This window comes from Seriola lalandi, unplaced genomic scaffold (assembly GCF_002814215.2).
Source record: "Seriola lalandi dorsalis isolate HSWRI2012SDOR001 ecotype SW California unplaced genomic scaffold, Sedor1 jcf7180002054517, whole genome shotgun sequence".
Classification (NCBI taxonomy): domain Eukaryota; kingdom Metazoa; phylum Chordata; class Actinopteri; order Carangiformes; family Carangidae; genus Seriola; species Seriola lalandi.
The window spans coordinates 826,448-840,835 of record NW_019525070.1 but is presented as its reverse complement, the minus strand read 5'-3'; the positions used below and the strand labels follow the sequence as shown (position 1 = coordinate 840,835).

At 39.0% G+C, this 14,388-nt stretch overlaps 2 protein-coding genes across 2 annotated transcripts; one reads left to right on the top strand and one right to left on the bottom strand.

The window, feature by feature from the left end:
- Positions 1-315: 315 nt before the first annotated feature.
- pes1 (pescadillo ribosomal biogenesis factor 1) lies at positions 316-8,633 on the bottom strand. The gene is made up of 15 exons (XM_023413643.2): positions 8,475-8,633; positions 8,189-8,268; positions 7,263-7,416; positions 6,940-7,049; positions 6,548-6,719; positions 6,367-6,456; positions 5,916-6,032; positions 5,479-5,556; positions 4,204-4,293; positions 3,173-3,303; positions 2,908-3,033; positions 1,831-2,015; positions 1,270-1,430; positions 1,000-1,167; positions 316-730 (listed from the first exon to the last, which is right to left on the bottom strand). The coding sequence occupies exons 1-15, from the start codon at positions 8,496-8,498 to the stop codon at positions 656-658; spliced, it is 1,761 nt and encodes a 586-aa protein (XP_023269411.1). The 5' UTR covers positions 8,499-8,633; the 3' UTR covers positions 316-655.
- A 498-nt stretch (positions 8,634-9,131) lies between these two features.
- Positions 9,132-14,076, top strand: p2rx2 (purinergic receptor P2X, ligand-gated ion channel, 2). The gene is made up of 12 exons (XM_023413640.2): positions 9,132-9,435; positions 10,065-10,200; positions 10,334-10,405; positions 10,519-10,594; positions 10,685-10,781; positions 11,528-11,608; positions 11,753-11,906; positions 12,127-12,257; positions 12,367-12,457; positions 12,544-12,609; positions 12,712-12,789; positions 13,543-14,076. The coding sequence occupies exons 1-12, from the start codon at positions 9,269-9,271 to the stop codon at positions 13,639-13,641; spliced, it is 1,248 nt and encodes a 415-aa protein (XP_023269408.1). The 5' UTR covers positions 9,132-9,268; the 3' UTR covers positions 13,642-14,076.
- The last annotated feature ends 312 nt before the right edge of the window (positions 14,077-14,388 follow it).

Sequence of the window (14,388 nt, the reverse complement as noted above, 5' to 3'; positions counted from 1 at the left end):
GTCATCAGCACCCACTGCTTATGTGTGGACCAATCAGTCGAGACAACCCACCAACAGCAGCACAGTGACCTGAGCCTCCATCCACTGCATGAATGTGGACTCTTGGGTCTTGTGGGACATTGTATTTTCTGCATCTCTTCTGATCCAGTGGGACGTGACACCGGCGGCTGCTCATCTGTCATGAAGAGACTAATGGCTTGCTTGAACCATATATAATCCTTGAATATACCAACCAGTGGCGCTGTGTGACGAAACACAGCAATTTAGCAGCAGTCATAAAACTTTCATCTAATGCAAGATCACAATTAACAGGCGTAATAACATAATGTCTTTACTTTAAAATTCAGACGGTTTTAAGTACAGATTTTAAAAGTGGAATACATTGTGTAATGTAGAATAGTAGAGCAGAATTCATACAAACAAAATGAGGACAAAGTCACTTTTACATCAATAATTACACAACTAGCATATGCCACATCCTGCATTTCATCTGGAGATTATGCAGAGGTTATCACACCCACGTCATGGGGCATGTAACTCACTCACAGGGCTGTCTAATGCACGCTCAGGTTTCATGACATGTCAACCTGCAATGCACTCTATCTCATGAAGTTAAATACACAAAAAGTCAATCTGAAGAAGACATCATCACGAGTTATTTTCGTGTCTTTTTCTTCTTTGCTTTTTCTGCATCATCATGGGCTTTCCTCTTGGCAGCAAGCTTGTTAGCCTGTAAGAAGAAGAGAATGAACGCAGTTAATGAACAGATGCTCAGCACCAGTTGCACTAGCATTTTACAGGTCATCTCTGGGCTTTCTTGTTCTCTAGACAGTTACCACACAGTACTGTTAAACATTCATGGCCGGAGATAAGAGGCCAGATAAAGAAAATAAAGAATCCTGTGTTAAAAATGTCACAATGTTATCTTTTCACAAAGCTGCACAAACTATGTTATCTACACGTTAATCCATACTCAATCAATAGAAAAATGAAACTGACCTCTCTGATTTTTCTTTTCTTTCCAAACATGATCTTGTCGTAGAGGTACTTTTCCTTTTTCTTCATCATCATGATGGCAAGACGTTTCTCCTCTGCTTTCTCCTCCTGCTCCAAGCGTACTGTGTTTTCTACCTTCACTTTTCCAGGCGTCACTTTGACTTGCAGAGACTAAAAGGAGGAGATGAGTCGATGAAGGCTCCACAAAAGTTTATAAAAACAGGAGACGACACAATTGCCAAAAAAAAAAAAGGGGGATCAGGAATCTCTTACCTTGCCCTGGGATCTCTGTTGTTCCATCTTCTTTAGGTTTTTCTCTTCTGCCTCTTCATCATCATCATCGTTGTTATCATCATCATCCTCCTCCTCCTCCTCTTCTTCTTCTTCATCCTCACCCTCCTCATCTTCTTCATCGTCATCCTCCTGTTCATGGGCTATGATGGAAGAAAAATGTTTAAATTTTGTGTTCATGATCTCTGCATCCACTGTCCCTATAAAAATCTTTCACCTTATTCATAGAAAACATTCTTTAGTATCACATTTCTATTAACTGATCTGAATCTAACACAAAAATCAAACGCAACATGACTGATTTCACATCTATTCACTCCCTTTACAATGATGCACCTAATTTATTACTGGTGCATCCAATTGCTTTTAGAAGTTGCATAACTGAATAGCACTCTCCTGTGTGTGATCAAGGTGTGACCACCAAATACATCTAAATCCTAATTACAATCACTGTGATTCAATGTTGTAAAAAAAAAAAAAGTGAGTAAAAAGTTTTTATAAAGAATGAAAGCTGAGACGTCAGAGGAATGCCTCAGTTCGTACCAGGCTTTTCTCCCCGTTGTAAGGCCATGATCTTCACTTTTTCGGGGGGCACGTAGTCGCCGTCCTTCTCCTCCACAAACGGAGAGAGGTGAGGGGGCAGAGTCACTCCGAGGAAGTAGTCCTCCACAGGCAGGCGGATTTTGGCGTTGACACAGTCATACACCCACTGGGGCTGAATATAGTACCTGAAACATCAAGTAAAAGTTATGATATTAGCTTCTGATGAAGCTAACAAGTTTTGTATATTTCTCTGTCCTAATATGAAATAATGAGCAAATATCTCAGTGTTTGGGGAGAGGAGGTTTTTCCTGTTTGCTAAAGTAATAGATGAGGGAGTTGCCAAAGAAAGAGGACAGAGTCTGTCAAACACGATGAATGGGGTTGCTTTGAGGCAAGAGAGCAGAAAGATGACTCTGAAAGGATGCATTGTAAAGGATATGGTAATGTACAAAGAGAGAGGATCACAGTCTGCAGAGACTTCCTGTATTTAGGATTCAGAGCTACACTGTAATTATCGTTTCCTGTTTAAAAAGTAGGGCGGCTGAGCGATCAAAATAAATAAATAAACCCCAAAAAATTTAATTACATGCTTTGTGATGAATAAATCTATACTAATAACATATATCAATCATGCCATCAGAGGCAAGTTAAGTAGTGCACCAAATAATATATTTACAAATGTAAACATAAGGTATGTGACGCTGCGATTACTTTAGTTCTCCGTTTCTGTGTACTTTATGCTTCATTCACAAGCTTTTCGTGTACTTTTCCCCTGCAAATGTTGGGCGTTACTTTCTTTGCAATATCTCGGTCACATAAACTGAGCCTGAGCCATTCCTGTGTGAGAGAGTAGATATTTGCCGTTTCAAATGGATGGGAAAAGAAATTCGGTACTGGAGTGGCTGTGAATGATCTTTTCTTTTGAAAAATGAATTGATAGTTTGTTTTATTGTCCCCAAAGGGCCACATTAGAGTGAGAGTAATTAAGGACCAGACACAGGTAGAGGACTTCATAGAATTGACAACCAAAATAAAAAGTGATGTGTTCTGCATCTTTGAAAAGCAAGATGATGTTACCTGTTGATGTGCTGTTTGTCGATGTTGGGTCTGTCAACAATTTGATGTGTGATGGTCTCATCTGTCATCTCATATGTGCTACCAATGCAAACCGACTTGTCCCAGGACACCTCACCACCAAAACACCTGGAAGGCAGCAGCAATTAACACAATATTTTAAAGAGGGTTTGCATCAATTTTAGGTTTATAATAAACATTATATATAATGTTTATTCATGTTTGTAAAGGGCTCTGACAGAGTTTCACTGCAGCACATCTCACTCACCTGATGATAAAAGCCAGTGACTCTCTGGGAACCTCTCTGTTGAGGTAGAACTTGAGGCCCTCAAAAAGCTTTTTCTGGGCTTCCTGCTGTGTATGTTCCTTCTCTCTTGCCTCCATCTTTTCAATGTCCTCCTGAAGAAAAAACATTGAAAGGATAAATAGTGTGACACTTGTGTATTTATTTTGTTTCCACGGATGCAAATACTGCCAATAATCCCATAAAAACATTATAAAATTATGATTACAAGATTATTGCAAGACTTATAACAACAAAGCAAAATTGTTGCAATGATGGCAGTCCTTTCATAAGAAAGATAATCAAAAAAAAGAAATACAACCAAAGTTATGGCCCATTCATCCTGTCCCAATAACTAATAAACTCTTGGAGCTCAACTCGGACTAAAAGTCTGTTTACTGCATTTGGGCTTTCATTTCCATTACTTCTGCAGAACCATGAAAATGAGTGAAATCAGATCAATGATGGATTTAAAAGCCAAAGTTTTGTTGGAGCCATTTAGTAGCTCTCTGAATTCATTGTTACACAAAGTCTGAAAGAATGATGAACACAGGTTGCAGCAGGTCTTCATGCTTGCATTTAACTCGTCAGGAACCTCCACCCTACATTTTCGTGGACAGTCAAAAAGTTGAATAGGAGCCTGACAACCAAAACTTGAACTGGCACATATTGTTGAAATGCAGGTAACGTTTCATGGTTCTTGGAAAGTGCCTGTGGTCAAACAGGGCCAATAGTTTAGCACCTAAAAACCTGTTGGGTAAAACAAGCTTCCCAGGGTGGAGACACCTCGTCTTTAGCAACCAAACATGAAGGTTGTAATCCCCAGTTTCACACCTCCAAAATCTGTGAATCCTCTGACAACCATGTGACTTCTTACCTCTTCCTTCAGAGACCAATTACTTTATCCTATGTTGTTTTTCTGCATGTTTTGACACATCTTAGTATTATGACTATGACAGTGATGTTTAATTCTTAGTCCATTTAAAACATAAAATACACAGAAATGATTTTCTTACCCCTTCAATAGGAAACTGGTCAAGTTCAGCCTCCTCCTCCTCTGCAGAAGAAACCACCCGTGACAGACTGGCACTCAGAGCTGAGAGTTTCTGCAAAGTCAAAAACAACAGGGTTGGAGCAACAATTCCAAATTTTGTTATTTATATGCACACTAACACGTCATTACTGTGAATAACTTCAAGTTTACATAGTTTCTTTGTTATGACCAGAGGAATTTGTGGTACGCAACATACTAATATCTTATTTTTTCAAAATAAAAGACCATGTGTGTACTGTTTTTCAAAGTTGATGAATGCATTTTTACACTTTTTGTGTTTAGAAACACTGCTTTCCATCAGTTTTAGTGGATGTCCCACATGGCACAGGAACAGCATCAAACCAACAAATGCAATCAGAGAGAACAAGAACAGTGATAAACAGTGACAGACAGCACTGTATGAAATAATGTGTCTCCCTCATTCATTTCAAGGAAACCACTGCAACCGCACAGCAGGGGTGCTGATGCAGAGGGGCCTGTCAACAAAAACCAACCCACCCATCATCCATACTACATACAACACACATGCATGCATACCTATAGATATCATCTATCAAAAAGCTCTGATTTGATTAAGGATTAAAATGATTAATATGATTATCTCCTTAGAGTTGTAAAAAAAGGAATACTACATGTCTTGAGGGCTACATCTCCCACACAGTTTCATATCGATTTAAAACTACTCAAACTAAAGCAGAGACTTGGCACTTTATTGTTGTAGGCACTATTTAATTTCAATTTGAATGTGCTGAAGCACACAGCCGAAAGAACAAAAATATTTAACTGTCCAAATACTTGTGGTCTGGACTGTAGTTATAACAAAAATATATAAATACTTACAGTCAATGTCTTAAGGTCAATTTCCCAGTTACAAAAATATTTTGTCACTTCTGACTGATATCTCCCCAAACAGATAGTATTAGTTTTATTCATCAGATTTTTGACATATCTGACTCCCAGGTTTCTGCCTCCATCTCAATACAATGGGTGAGTAGAACTTTCTTTGTGCTGCTCACATTCCAGAAAAGTGAGTCTTTGAAGAATTAATGTCACGATTGACGGACCACACTGTGATTTCTCAGTGCTATGAGGACCATAAACAATATTCTACCACCTTCATTGTGATGAGGTTAGGACCGATATCTAAGAAATATATATTTAAAAAATAAAAACCACTAGAGAAAAGAGTGAGTAGTTTAATGGAGCCTTTAAAAGGATTCAAGATAATGAGGCTCACCTCTAAGTAGCATTCTGAATTCATGGCATAGTCGTCCTCATTCTCGTCCTTCAGCTCTGACTCTGCTTTACTGTCCAGCTGCAAAAGGAATGATGACATTAAAAGAGCACAGGTTTGCCAACAGGTGATCAAACAGCCATAAACCTGTAATCATGCAGTATCATTGTTTATAACTCGATATCACCACAAGTTGAATTTTACTGAAATCTGTCACAATAGATTTTAAATACTTGAGAATCCACACATTTTAGAAAGATTTTAGTCTAAAATACAAAATATCCATTTGAATCAATGTAATGAATATGAGCTTTGAATTTATTTCTAAGTAACAAAACTATAACACTGTCACAATAAAAATAAATATAACAATATATAAATGTGTGAATGTACATATATACAGAGAAAAGCCCTTGTGACATTTTCAGAGTCCAAGATACCTTTGGTGGGTAGAGCAGGTTGAGGGAATGGTAGAGTCTGAAGTTGACAAACCCCAGAAGAGTGGTGTACAACTCTGTGAAAGTTGCCATGACTCTGTAGTCAACATCTGTTGGGTGCTGCCAAGGCAAAAACCAGCATTAAATTAAGTCTCAATGGTAAAATCTATAAATTTGAGAGTCAATATCTAAAGTAACTTCTGATCTGTAGGGAACACAAACAGCAGAGGGTATCAGTGAACTAATTTGAACAGTCTTTATACAAAAGAGTAAACCCCCTCCAGACTACACTGACATAACCTGTTTGTGTATTGACAGAGGCACTATTTTGTTGACTTTATGATGGGTCTGAAAAAGCTGTGTCAACCTTCAGTGCAATCCCTCGATAATAATAACATGACTGCTTATTATTAGCATAATCACCATGGACTGTATTTCATCACTCTGCACTTACATCATGGGAGAACTGATATGGCACCAGCCATGTAATGAGCTGTCCCATCACCTCGGCTTGATAATATATTCCCTTGATGGAGATGAAAACCTATCAGGAACAGATAAATGTTTAGTGCATTGCAGGACAGAGGTCATTGCACATAAGTCATATCAATATACCCCCCCAGTTGCACTGGCACCTTTCTGAGAGCACGAGCTGCGATCACATAGTTCATCCACTCCACAGTGAGGCGCCTGCACAGCTGGATTGTCTGCACATGGCATTTTCCCGTTCGGGCGAAGGTGGAGAAGAGGAAGCCCATGCAAAGGGCGTCGTCAATATCACGGAGGGCATCAATGAAGGTGGGGTACCTGTCACAAAAAAGAGCACCAGTGAGTCAATACAACTTCATACAATGTGATTGTTTTATCCCTTCTCTTAGAAAAAAGCCAAAACAAATTCAAACATGTTAATTGTGCTCTTTTGTAGTTACCTAGTAATTTCTACTAATATGATCTAATTTAATTTGACAGAGAAAATCAGCTCAACTCTGCCCTCCTGTGTTGAGTGTGGAGAATAAGACTATCTCACCTTTCTTTGATGATGTGGTCCAATTTATAGGTAGGTTTGTTCTCTTTCAGTCTCTCCACTGCAGACCATTCTGTTTTTCCATAAGCCCGCTTAAGTTTGCGAACAAATACCTGTTAAGACAAAACATTTTGACAACTGAAAAAAAAGGGTTCGTACTCCATACCATTATTAAACAAAATCTCAGTGGAACTTCAACGATAAACTGCTAAACAGGGACCAAAAAAAACTACATAAATGGCAAAACATATCAACTCTTACTTTCATGACAGTTCATACATTGGTGCTGAAATTTAAAAAATAGGGGAAAAAAATGCCTGTAATACCTTGTAGTCTCTGAACTTTCGAACGATTGGCTCATGCAGCAGAAAGCGGATGTCTTTGAGCAGGTAGAAAGTCCTTGGGGCTGTAGAGCCCTTGTTCACTTTCTTCTTGTGCTTGGGCTCATGAGGGTAGATGCCTTTGAGAATGCACAGTCGCCTGAAAATCAGAGAGAGAGATGGGGAATTATTTGTCTGTGACACAGCTGCTTTCTGAGTGTGTCTTGCCAACCAGGATTCGTGATATGGAACTAATTCTGAACCGTTTTATGTGCTCAAGAGTAATTTAGATGTTTTGATAATATACATGTATATACTATGTAGTGCTTAAAATGGATTGATGACAGAAAAATAATGGCTAACAATGATCAATTCAGCCAGCAAAAAATCCAACTATTGGCTGGTTGCAACTTCTTAAGTGTGGTGATGCTTTTCTCTGGTTTATATAATTTTAGTCGTGTTTTAGACTGTTGGATTTTTAATCAATTTAAATTTGGGGTTTTCAAAATTTGTGATGCGCCTTTGAAAAAAATAATCAGCGGATTAAGTGGATGTGAAGATGTGTCGATGTGTCTTTTTCTTTTTTTCCCCAAAAGTTGTAAGGAGCATTTTTCACTACTTTCTGACATTAATGAAAAATAACACTCAATCTTTGTTTGCAGCCCTAATACCATGGGCTAATAGAAATTTAACAACCATCAGAGATTTTTCTTTAGTTTTCCTGCATAAATATCTAATTCACATGATTGGCCACAAACAAACATTCCCATCTAGTTTATTTAGTCTGTACATGGCTTTTCAATTAAATTAACAGAGTATGTACTAACTGTAAGTCTACATCCAGCTGCCAGTATATTAGTTTCACCTAACTAAAACTAACGTGGTCTGACATTACAGCCCTGTGATACAACCACTGAGCTCTGTAACGTTACCTGAAGTCCGGGAGGCTCAGCTGTAACTTCTTACGAGCCTTGTTTCTGGTGATGTAGTTGGTGGCAGAGCCCCTCTCAAACTGGAACACAAGAACAGACGTCCATATTATACTCCCACAATGACCTTATTTCATAGACGGGCTAACAAAATACTTCAAATGCTCAACTGCACCAACGCCAATGCAGAAAAACAAACCTCAGCTAGCTCCGTTTGCTAACTAGCTAGCCTGGTTGGTATCGGTGTTAATGTGCCTGAGCCTGACATTAGCCCGACGTCAGCTCTTACCTTTTTCTTTTGAAGACCCCCCATTTACAAACAATATGCGACCCTCCTCACAAGTTTAGGGAAATTGAGTTGTCTACAAATTATGCAGTACACAGGCGTACACAATGCTCGCTACCACCATCAGCAGGCGATGCACGTGTCGTCTGACATGCGCTGTGGAGGCGGTGCGAGCAGTGTGCAGGACCCAGAGGCAGGCCGTGTGTCCGCCTGCTCAAAATAAAGCCAATAAACACAAAGCCACGGTCACTGTTCTTTAAACCATTGCTATATATTAATGCAAACTCACACCCGTTTTGCTAAATCTCTTTAAATTTGACATGGCATATGTATCGACACAATGCTCTACCTTACATTTAGTTATTCTGCAGAAATGACTCCAAAATAAGTTTTGAATTTTAGTGGAATTTTAAAACAAGAAGATTATAGTAATATGATAAAAATATTTTCAACCTATTCATAGGCAAAGGTTTTAAAATGCCCACAAAATGAATTCCTGTGCAGAACTATAAGCACCTGATTTAGATATTAAGTGTGATCAACGAGAAACATTACAAAGCTGTTGTCATCAGAGTAAAGTGACATAAAAGAAAATGCATGAATTAACCACATCTGAACCCCACCCCCTTCTCTTCTCCTCCACCCTCACTGGTGCCAGGGATGCTTGAGAGAGATGCAGACTGGAGCTGAGCAGGACCAGAGAGTGAGAAAAAGAAGTAGTGAGAGACATAAAAAAAGGCTAGATACAGAGAGACAGAAACATATAGAAACTAGACTTCACAGGGGCATCTGAAAATATGTGTGAAACATTTCATAAATTCATCATGGGACTACGTGATTTTATGAAGGATTATTTTCTTGGTTTCTGGGACTATGAGACACCAAAGGTGATGGTGGTTAAAAACAGAACTCTTGGAGTCATTTACAGAGGCGTTCAGTTTCTTGTGATCACCTATTTCATCTGGTAAGCTTCATGTTTGTGTAATTGCATGTCCACTTTATGTGTTAAAAGGGACAACCTATGAAATTCAAAGGCTTTGGTAATTTCAATCTATTTATTTTTCTACATATGAACAGATGTATGTTAATTTCATTGCTTCTTTTAGGAATAACTGTAAAGTTTAAAATCTTAATATGCCAACAATATGCTTTTGTGTGTAAAAAGATCATATTAGGAAAAATGCACTGTGACTTTAAATTCTCAAACCCATAAATTGCAGCTTTGTGGGGAGGAAATACTTCCCATTTGCAATTACCTGAAGAAAAATAAACAGCAAAATTGATGGAAACATAACGATGACAACAAGTGTGGTTGAGTCTCTATCATCAGACATGTTTGATCTGAGGAGAGCAATTTCAGTATATTAAGAATTTGTGAAGATTTTATTATTCATCTTGTTGTTACAGATCTTAAATTATTTCTTAGATTAGATGTCTGTGGTTATATGATTAAAGTGTGCGTCATCTTTCCTTTTTCTTCTTGGCTTCAGCGAAGAGGGCTGAACAGATCCAGGGTAACGTGATACCTCCAATAAAAATTGACGTCATAACACAAAATCTGATATTGCTTCTGTCTGTTCTATCATCCTGAAGGTATGTCTTTATAAATGAGAAAGCATATCAAGAGAGTGAAACCCGTCCAGAGAGCTCCGTTTACACTCTCATGAAGGGCACAGCAGTTCATGGAGATGATATCCTGGACACTGTGGAGTACGCTCGACCCTCAGAGGTGAATTGAGAATAAATGTTGCAGAATGATCAAGAAACTTCTCACCAAATATACTCTGTCAGCATCATTTCAGTATCTCTTCATGCTGGAGTAAACGCCACTGAGTATTTTTGTTGACATTTTCTCTACATAGGGTGGTGATGTGATTAGTACAATATTGAGACGAGAAGTCACGTATGATCAGAGGCAAGGGACCTGCGCTGAGGTGAGAGGTCAACTAAAGCCTAGTATGCAGTAAAATACGATTGAATAAGTGTATCAGTAACTCAGACACCTTTTCTTTTCCTATGACTGAACATCTGTCTTATTTCACTTTAGTATTTCAATGTTGCCAATGCGAACTGTACAACAGATTCTGACTGTGTCCAGGGGCAGGTTGACTTTGATGGCCATGGTAAGGTTTTTATTTCTCAGGAAATCTTTCTTCATGCCTGGTTGGCTTGAATTTGCCTGAGTTTGTCTCTGTTTTAACACTTTCTTACAGGCAGAAGGACGGGCAAATGTGTTCAATACTATAACCACACCTTCAAAACTTGTGAGATCCAAACTTGGTGTCCTGTTGAGGAGTACGCAGTAGTACGGTAAGGCAGGTGACACTTAATCACCACCCGGTTGATTGGTTAAACTCAGGTTTATTTGGATCATCCAATAGTCCATACAAGGTCTCAATGGACCTGGAAGACCAGGAAAAGTCCCCAAATACCTTCATGCACAAACAAAATAAGAAAACCCTTGTGTCAGTGATAGTGATTACAAATCAGAAAAAAGATGATACATCATAAACCAGTGGTTCCCAGGACCCGGCAAAAGGGTCACACATTAAATCTGATCAAAGGCCCATCTCAAATGATTAACAGAAAAAAAAATCTGAAAATCAAATTCCTGCTTCACAAAATTATATTTATTTTTTCAAAGTTTTCTCTAGTATTTGCTTCTTGATTGATGATGATTGATTGAATGATTGGCTGTTTTTACATTCAGGCCCTTACAAAGTCTTTAAAAAAAGACAATTTGAGAAGGAAAGGTTGGTTGAATTGGCCATTGTATGCAACCTGTGACGAGGGGTCACAAACAGACACAGCTTAGTTTTAAGGGGTCGCAAGCCAAAGAGGATGAGAGCCACTGCCACAAACAACAGTTAGACCCACGGATGAGTGGACAAAAGATGTCTGTTAATATTCGCTTGGTCACTGATCTGACAAAATGGTGGCTGTAAGAATATCAGTTAAACTGCTGTGGAACTCTGCCAGCTGTGGTTGCTTAGCAACACAATGAAACAAACTGATGGTGGCAGATTATCACTGTGATTATTTGATGTCCTCAACAGTGAACCAGCATTAGTGGAGGCCGTCAACTTCACAGTGTTCATCAGGAACTCTATCCACTTCCCAAAGTTTAAAGTGCTGAGGTAAAGTACCTCCACACACACACACACACACACACACACACACACACACACACACACACACACACACACACACACACACTGGAGCCAGTGCTTTTTGCCTTTTCAGCAGAAATTCAGAAGAACTTTTCTTCCTATCTTTGGCAGGGGAAATATCAAAGATGCCTCAAATAAGCGTGACATGCAGAAATACCTCAGTAAGTGTCATTACGACGAGGAGAAAGAGCCCTACTGTCCAAACTTCCGCCTGGGCTACATCGCAGATCAAGCCAGGGAGAATTTCAGTGAGCTCTGCAGGACTGTGAGTATGAGTTCTGCATCACAAAATGGTTTGATTAATGAAGATGTCTGATTTTAAAAATGTGTACATTGTTGAAACAAGTCTTTTTATCTTATTTTGCAAAGCACATACTGTTTCCATGATGTTTTAAAGTTGGCACACAGATGTGTTCAAAAAGGACCTACTTTGTGACAGTGCAGCATTGCTTCCTATGTGGATTATCTCTGCTGTTTTTGCTCAGGGAGGAGTGATTGGGGTTTTCATTAACTGGAAGTGTAACCTGGACCTGGATCCTTCAAATTGTAAACCTACATATTCCTTCCGACGTCTTGATCTCCGAAAGGATGAGGCCAACTCTGGATATTACTACAGGTGAGCTACATCACCAAACACTGACTTTTTCATTCAGTATTTTAAACTGTGGTCTTTACTTTGGCTCGTGGTCAATCTTTACCCCTGTTATTTCTGTGTAACTGTCCAGATTTGCCAAATATTACAGCAAGGATGGGGTAGAGTCTCGGACACTTATCAAGGCCTATGGCATCCGTCTGGATGTCATTGTTCACGGACATGCAAGTGCATCAAAGCATCACTACAGTTTACTTTATGCTTACTTTGGTGACTGTCATTATAACATTTGCATGTCATTTCTTTGCAGGCTGGTAAATTCAGTCCCATCCCAACCATCATCAGCACAGTGACTGCGATGACTTCAGTTGGGATTGTGAGAAATTACTACACTCCTTTCTAATCTTGACACTTTGATGTGACAGCTAATGCTCTTTGCGCCACAAACTGTTTCTTCTTTTCATTCCACCCCCTCTAGTGTACCATTATCTGTGACTGGATCATGCTGACGTTTATTGACAAGAATGAAGTCTACAGTGAGAGAAAGTTTGATGAAGTGAGCAAGAGGCATTGTGTATTCAGTCTTAACACATGGTATCATCTGTGTTCACGGCAGCTTTGAGATACTGATCATTAAAGGTTTTATATCTCACAAAGAATAGATAAGATGACTTTCAAACATTCTCAACAATCTGTTTTTAAGAATACTTACAGATCTAAGTACATAATCTGGTTACAACATGGTACGTGAAATTGTTAGTACTTATCATGGAATAAGTAAGGGGAAAATCTAACTGGTGATGACAATGATAATTTAGAACAAAACTAACAATTACATCACAATTTCTACTACGCTTCATTCATTATTTCATTATTTCCGTTCCAGTACGTATTTTGTGCCAAAAAATGGTAAATCATCTTACCAAAGTAGCTATTGAGTTTTTAATTCACTTGCTCACTTATGACAATCTCAAAAAGTTTCTGAATAATTTGTGTAGTTTTACTTAATTTGTTTGTTAGTTTTGTCTCATCACCGTTAGCTCTTTATTTGCCAGAACCAGATCAGGAGTAACACAGGAGAGGGGACATTCATTTTAAATATACAAGGTATTTTGCTGCATTATGTCTGAAACCGCCTCCATAGAAATCAATATGCTGCTCTGTGCCACAAAGCACAACACTGGTCATTGTTTCTGCAGCATTATAGATAAAGTTTTAATGAGCTATGGTGTAAACATGTTCAGGGCAAAGTTTGAACTTCTTTGGTGAACAACGTCCTCTCTAAATGCAGGATATTTGTTCTTTGCAGGTTATCAAGGAGCCCACGGTGCCCATCCCCACAGAGCTCAGCTACATCAGCAGCTATGGCTCAAACCATTCAGACCTGTCAGACGGTGTACCACTGTGATGTCGTCACAGTCCTCACCGGCCAAGTGTGTGTGTGTGTGTGTGTGTGTATGGACTCTCCTAAAGTCAGTTGACTGTGGCAAAGACAACAACTCTGAGTGGTTTCTCAGGTGTCTGCAGCAGCTCAGTGATGGACTACCACTGACTGCTTTGCTGGTGTCAATGGGAATATACTGATAGAGCACCACAGTGACACGATCAGCTGGCCTCCTGCCTGTGCAGTGGACATTTATCGTCTCAAACCTTGATGGACCTCTACCTGTTTCTCAGACCACAGCGACTCCACTTAGAAGATGTGTTTTTTTTCCTCAGTATGAAAACAAACCAAACAGTATTTCATAGCAGAAAAATATTTGTCATGAGAAACAGATTTACAAACAATACAAATTTTGCCCATGTATTGCATTTAATTCAACAATAAAAAGTCATCTACTAACTTGTGTTCCAGACATGGGTGTTATTATAACATCATCTCACTAAAGAATAGAGTAGATTGTGCAACTCTGATTCTGTTCCTTCGTTTTTCAACCTGACAGCATAACGAGAAGACACAAGAGGAAGCCACGAGGAGGGGAGCAATGAGCAGTAATCAAATAACACTGACATTTCCCATAAGATGGTTTCTCTAACAAGATTGTGGGGGAAGTGTGAATCCATCTGAATGCCTGAGAGCAATACAAATGTCAGTGGAGAAAAAAATACTTAAGACTCAATTCTAATGGATTGATATCTGCCATGATGGATGGAG

Bases quoted from the DNA above. Each gene is read 5' to 3' on its own strand.
- pes1 (XM_023413643.2), bottom strand. From the start codon at position 8,498: ATGGGGGGTCTTCAAAAGAAAAAG. The intron at 7,050-7,262 runs GTATTACAGGCA...TTGTCTTAACAG, and splicing joins GAAAGTTCAGAGACTACAAG to GTATTTGTTCGCAAACTTAA. The intron at 4,294-5,478 runs GTGAGCCTCATT...TTGACTTTGCAG, and splicing joins ATTCAGAATGCTACTTAGAG to AAACTCTCAGCTCTGAGTGC.
- p2rx2 (XM_023413640.2), top strand. From the start codon at position 9,269: ATGTGTGAAACATTTCATAAATTCATCATGGGACTACGTGATTTTATG. The intron at 10,201-10,333 runs GTGAATTGAGAA...TTCTCTACATAG, and splicing joins AGTACGCTCGACCCTCAGAG to GGTGGTGATGTGATTAGTAC. The intron at 12,790-13,542 runs GTGAGCAAGAGG...TGTTCTTTGCAG, and splicing joins GTGAGAGAAAGTTTGATGAA to GTTATCAAGGAGCCCACGGT.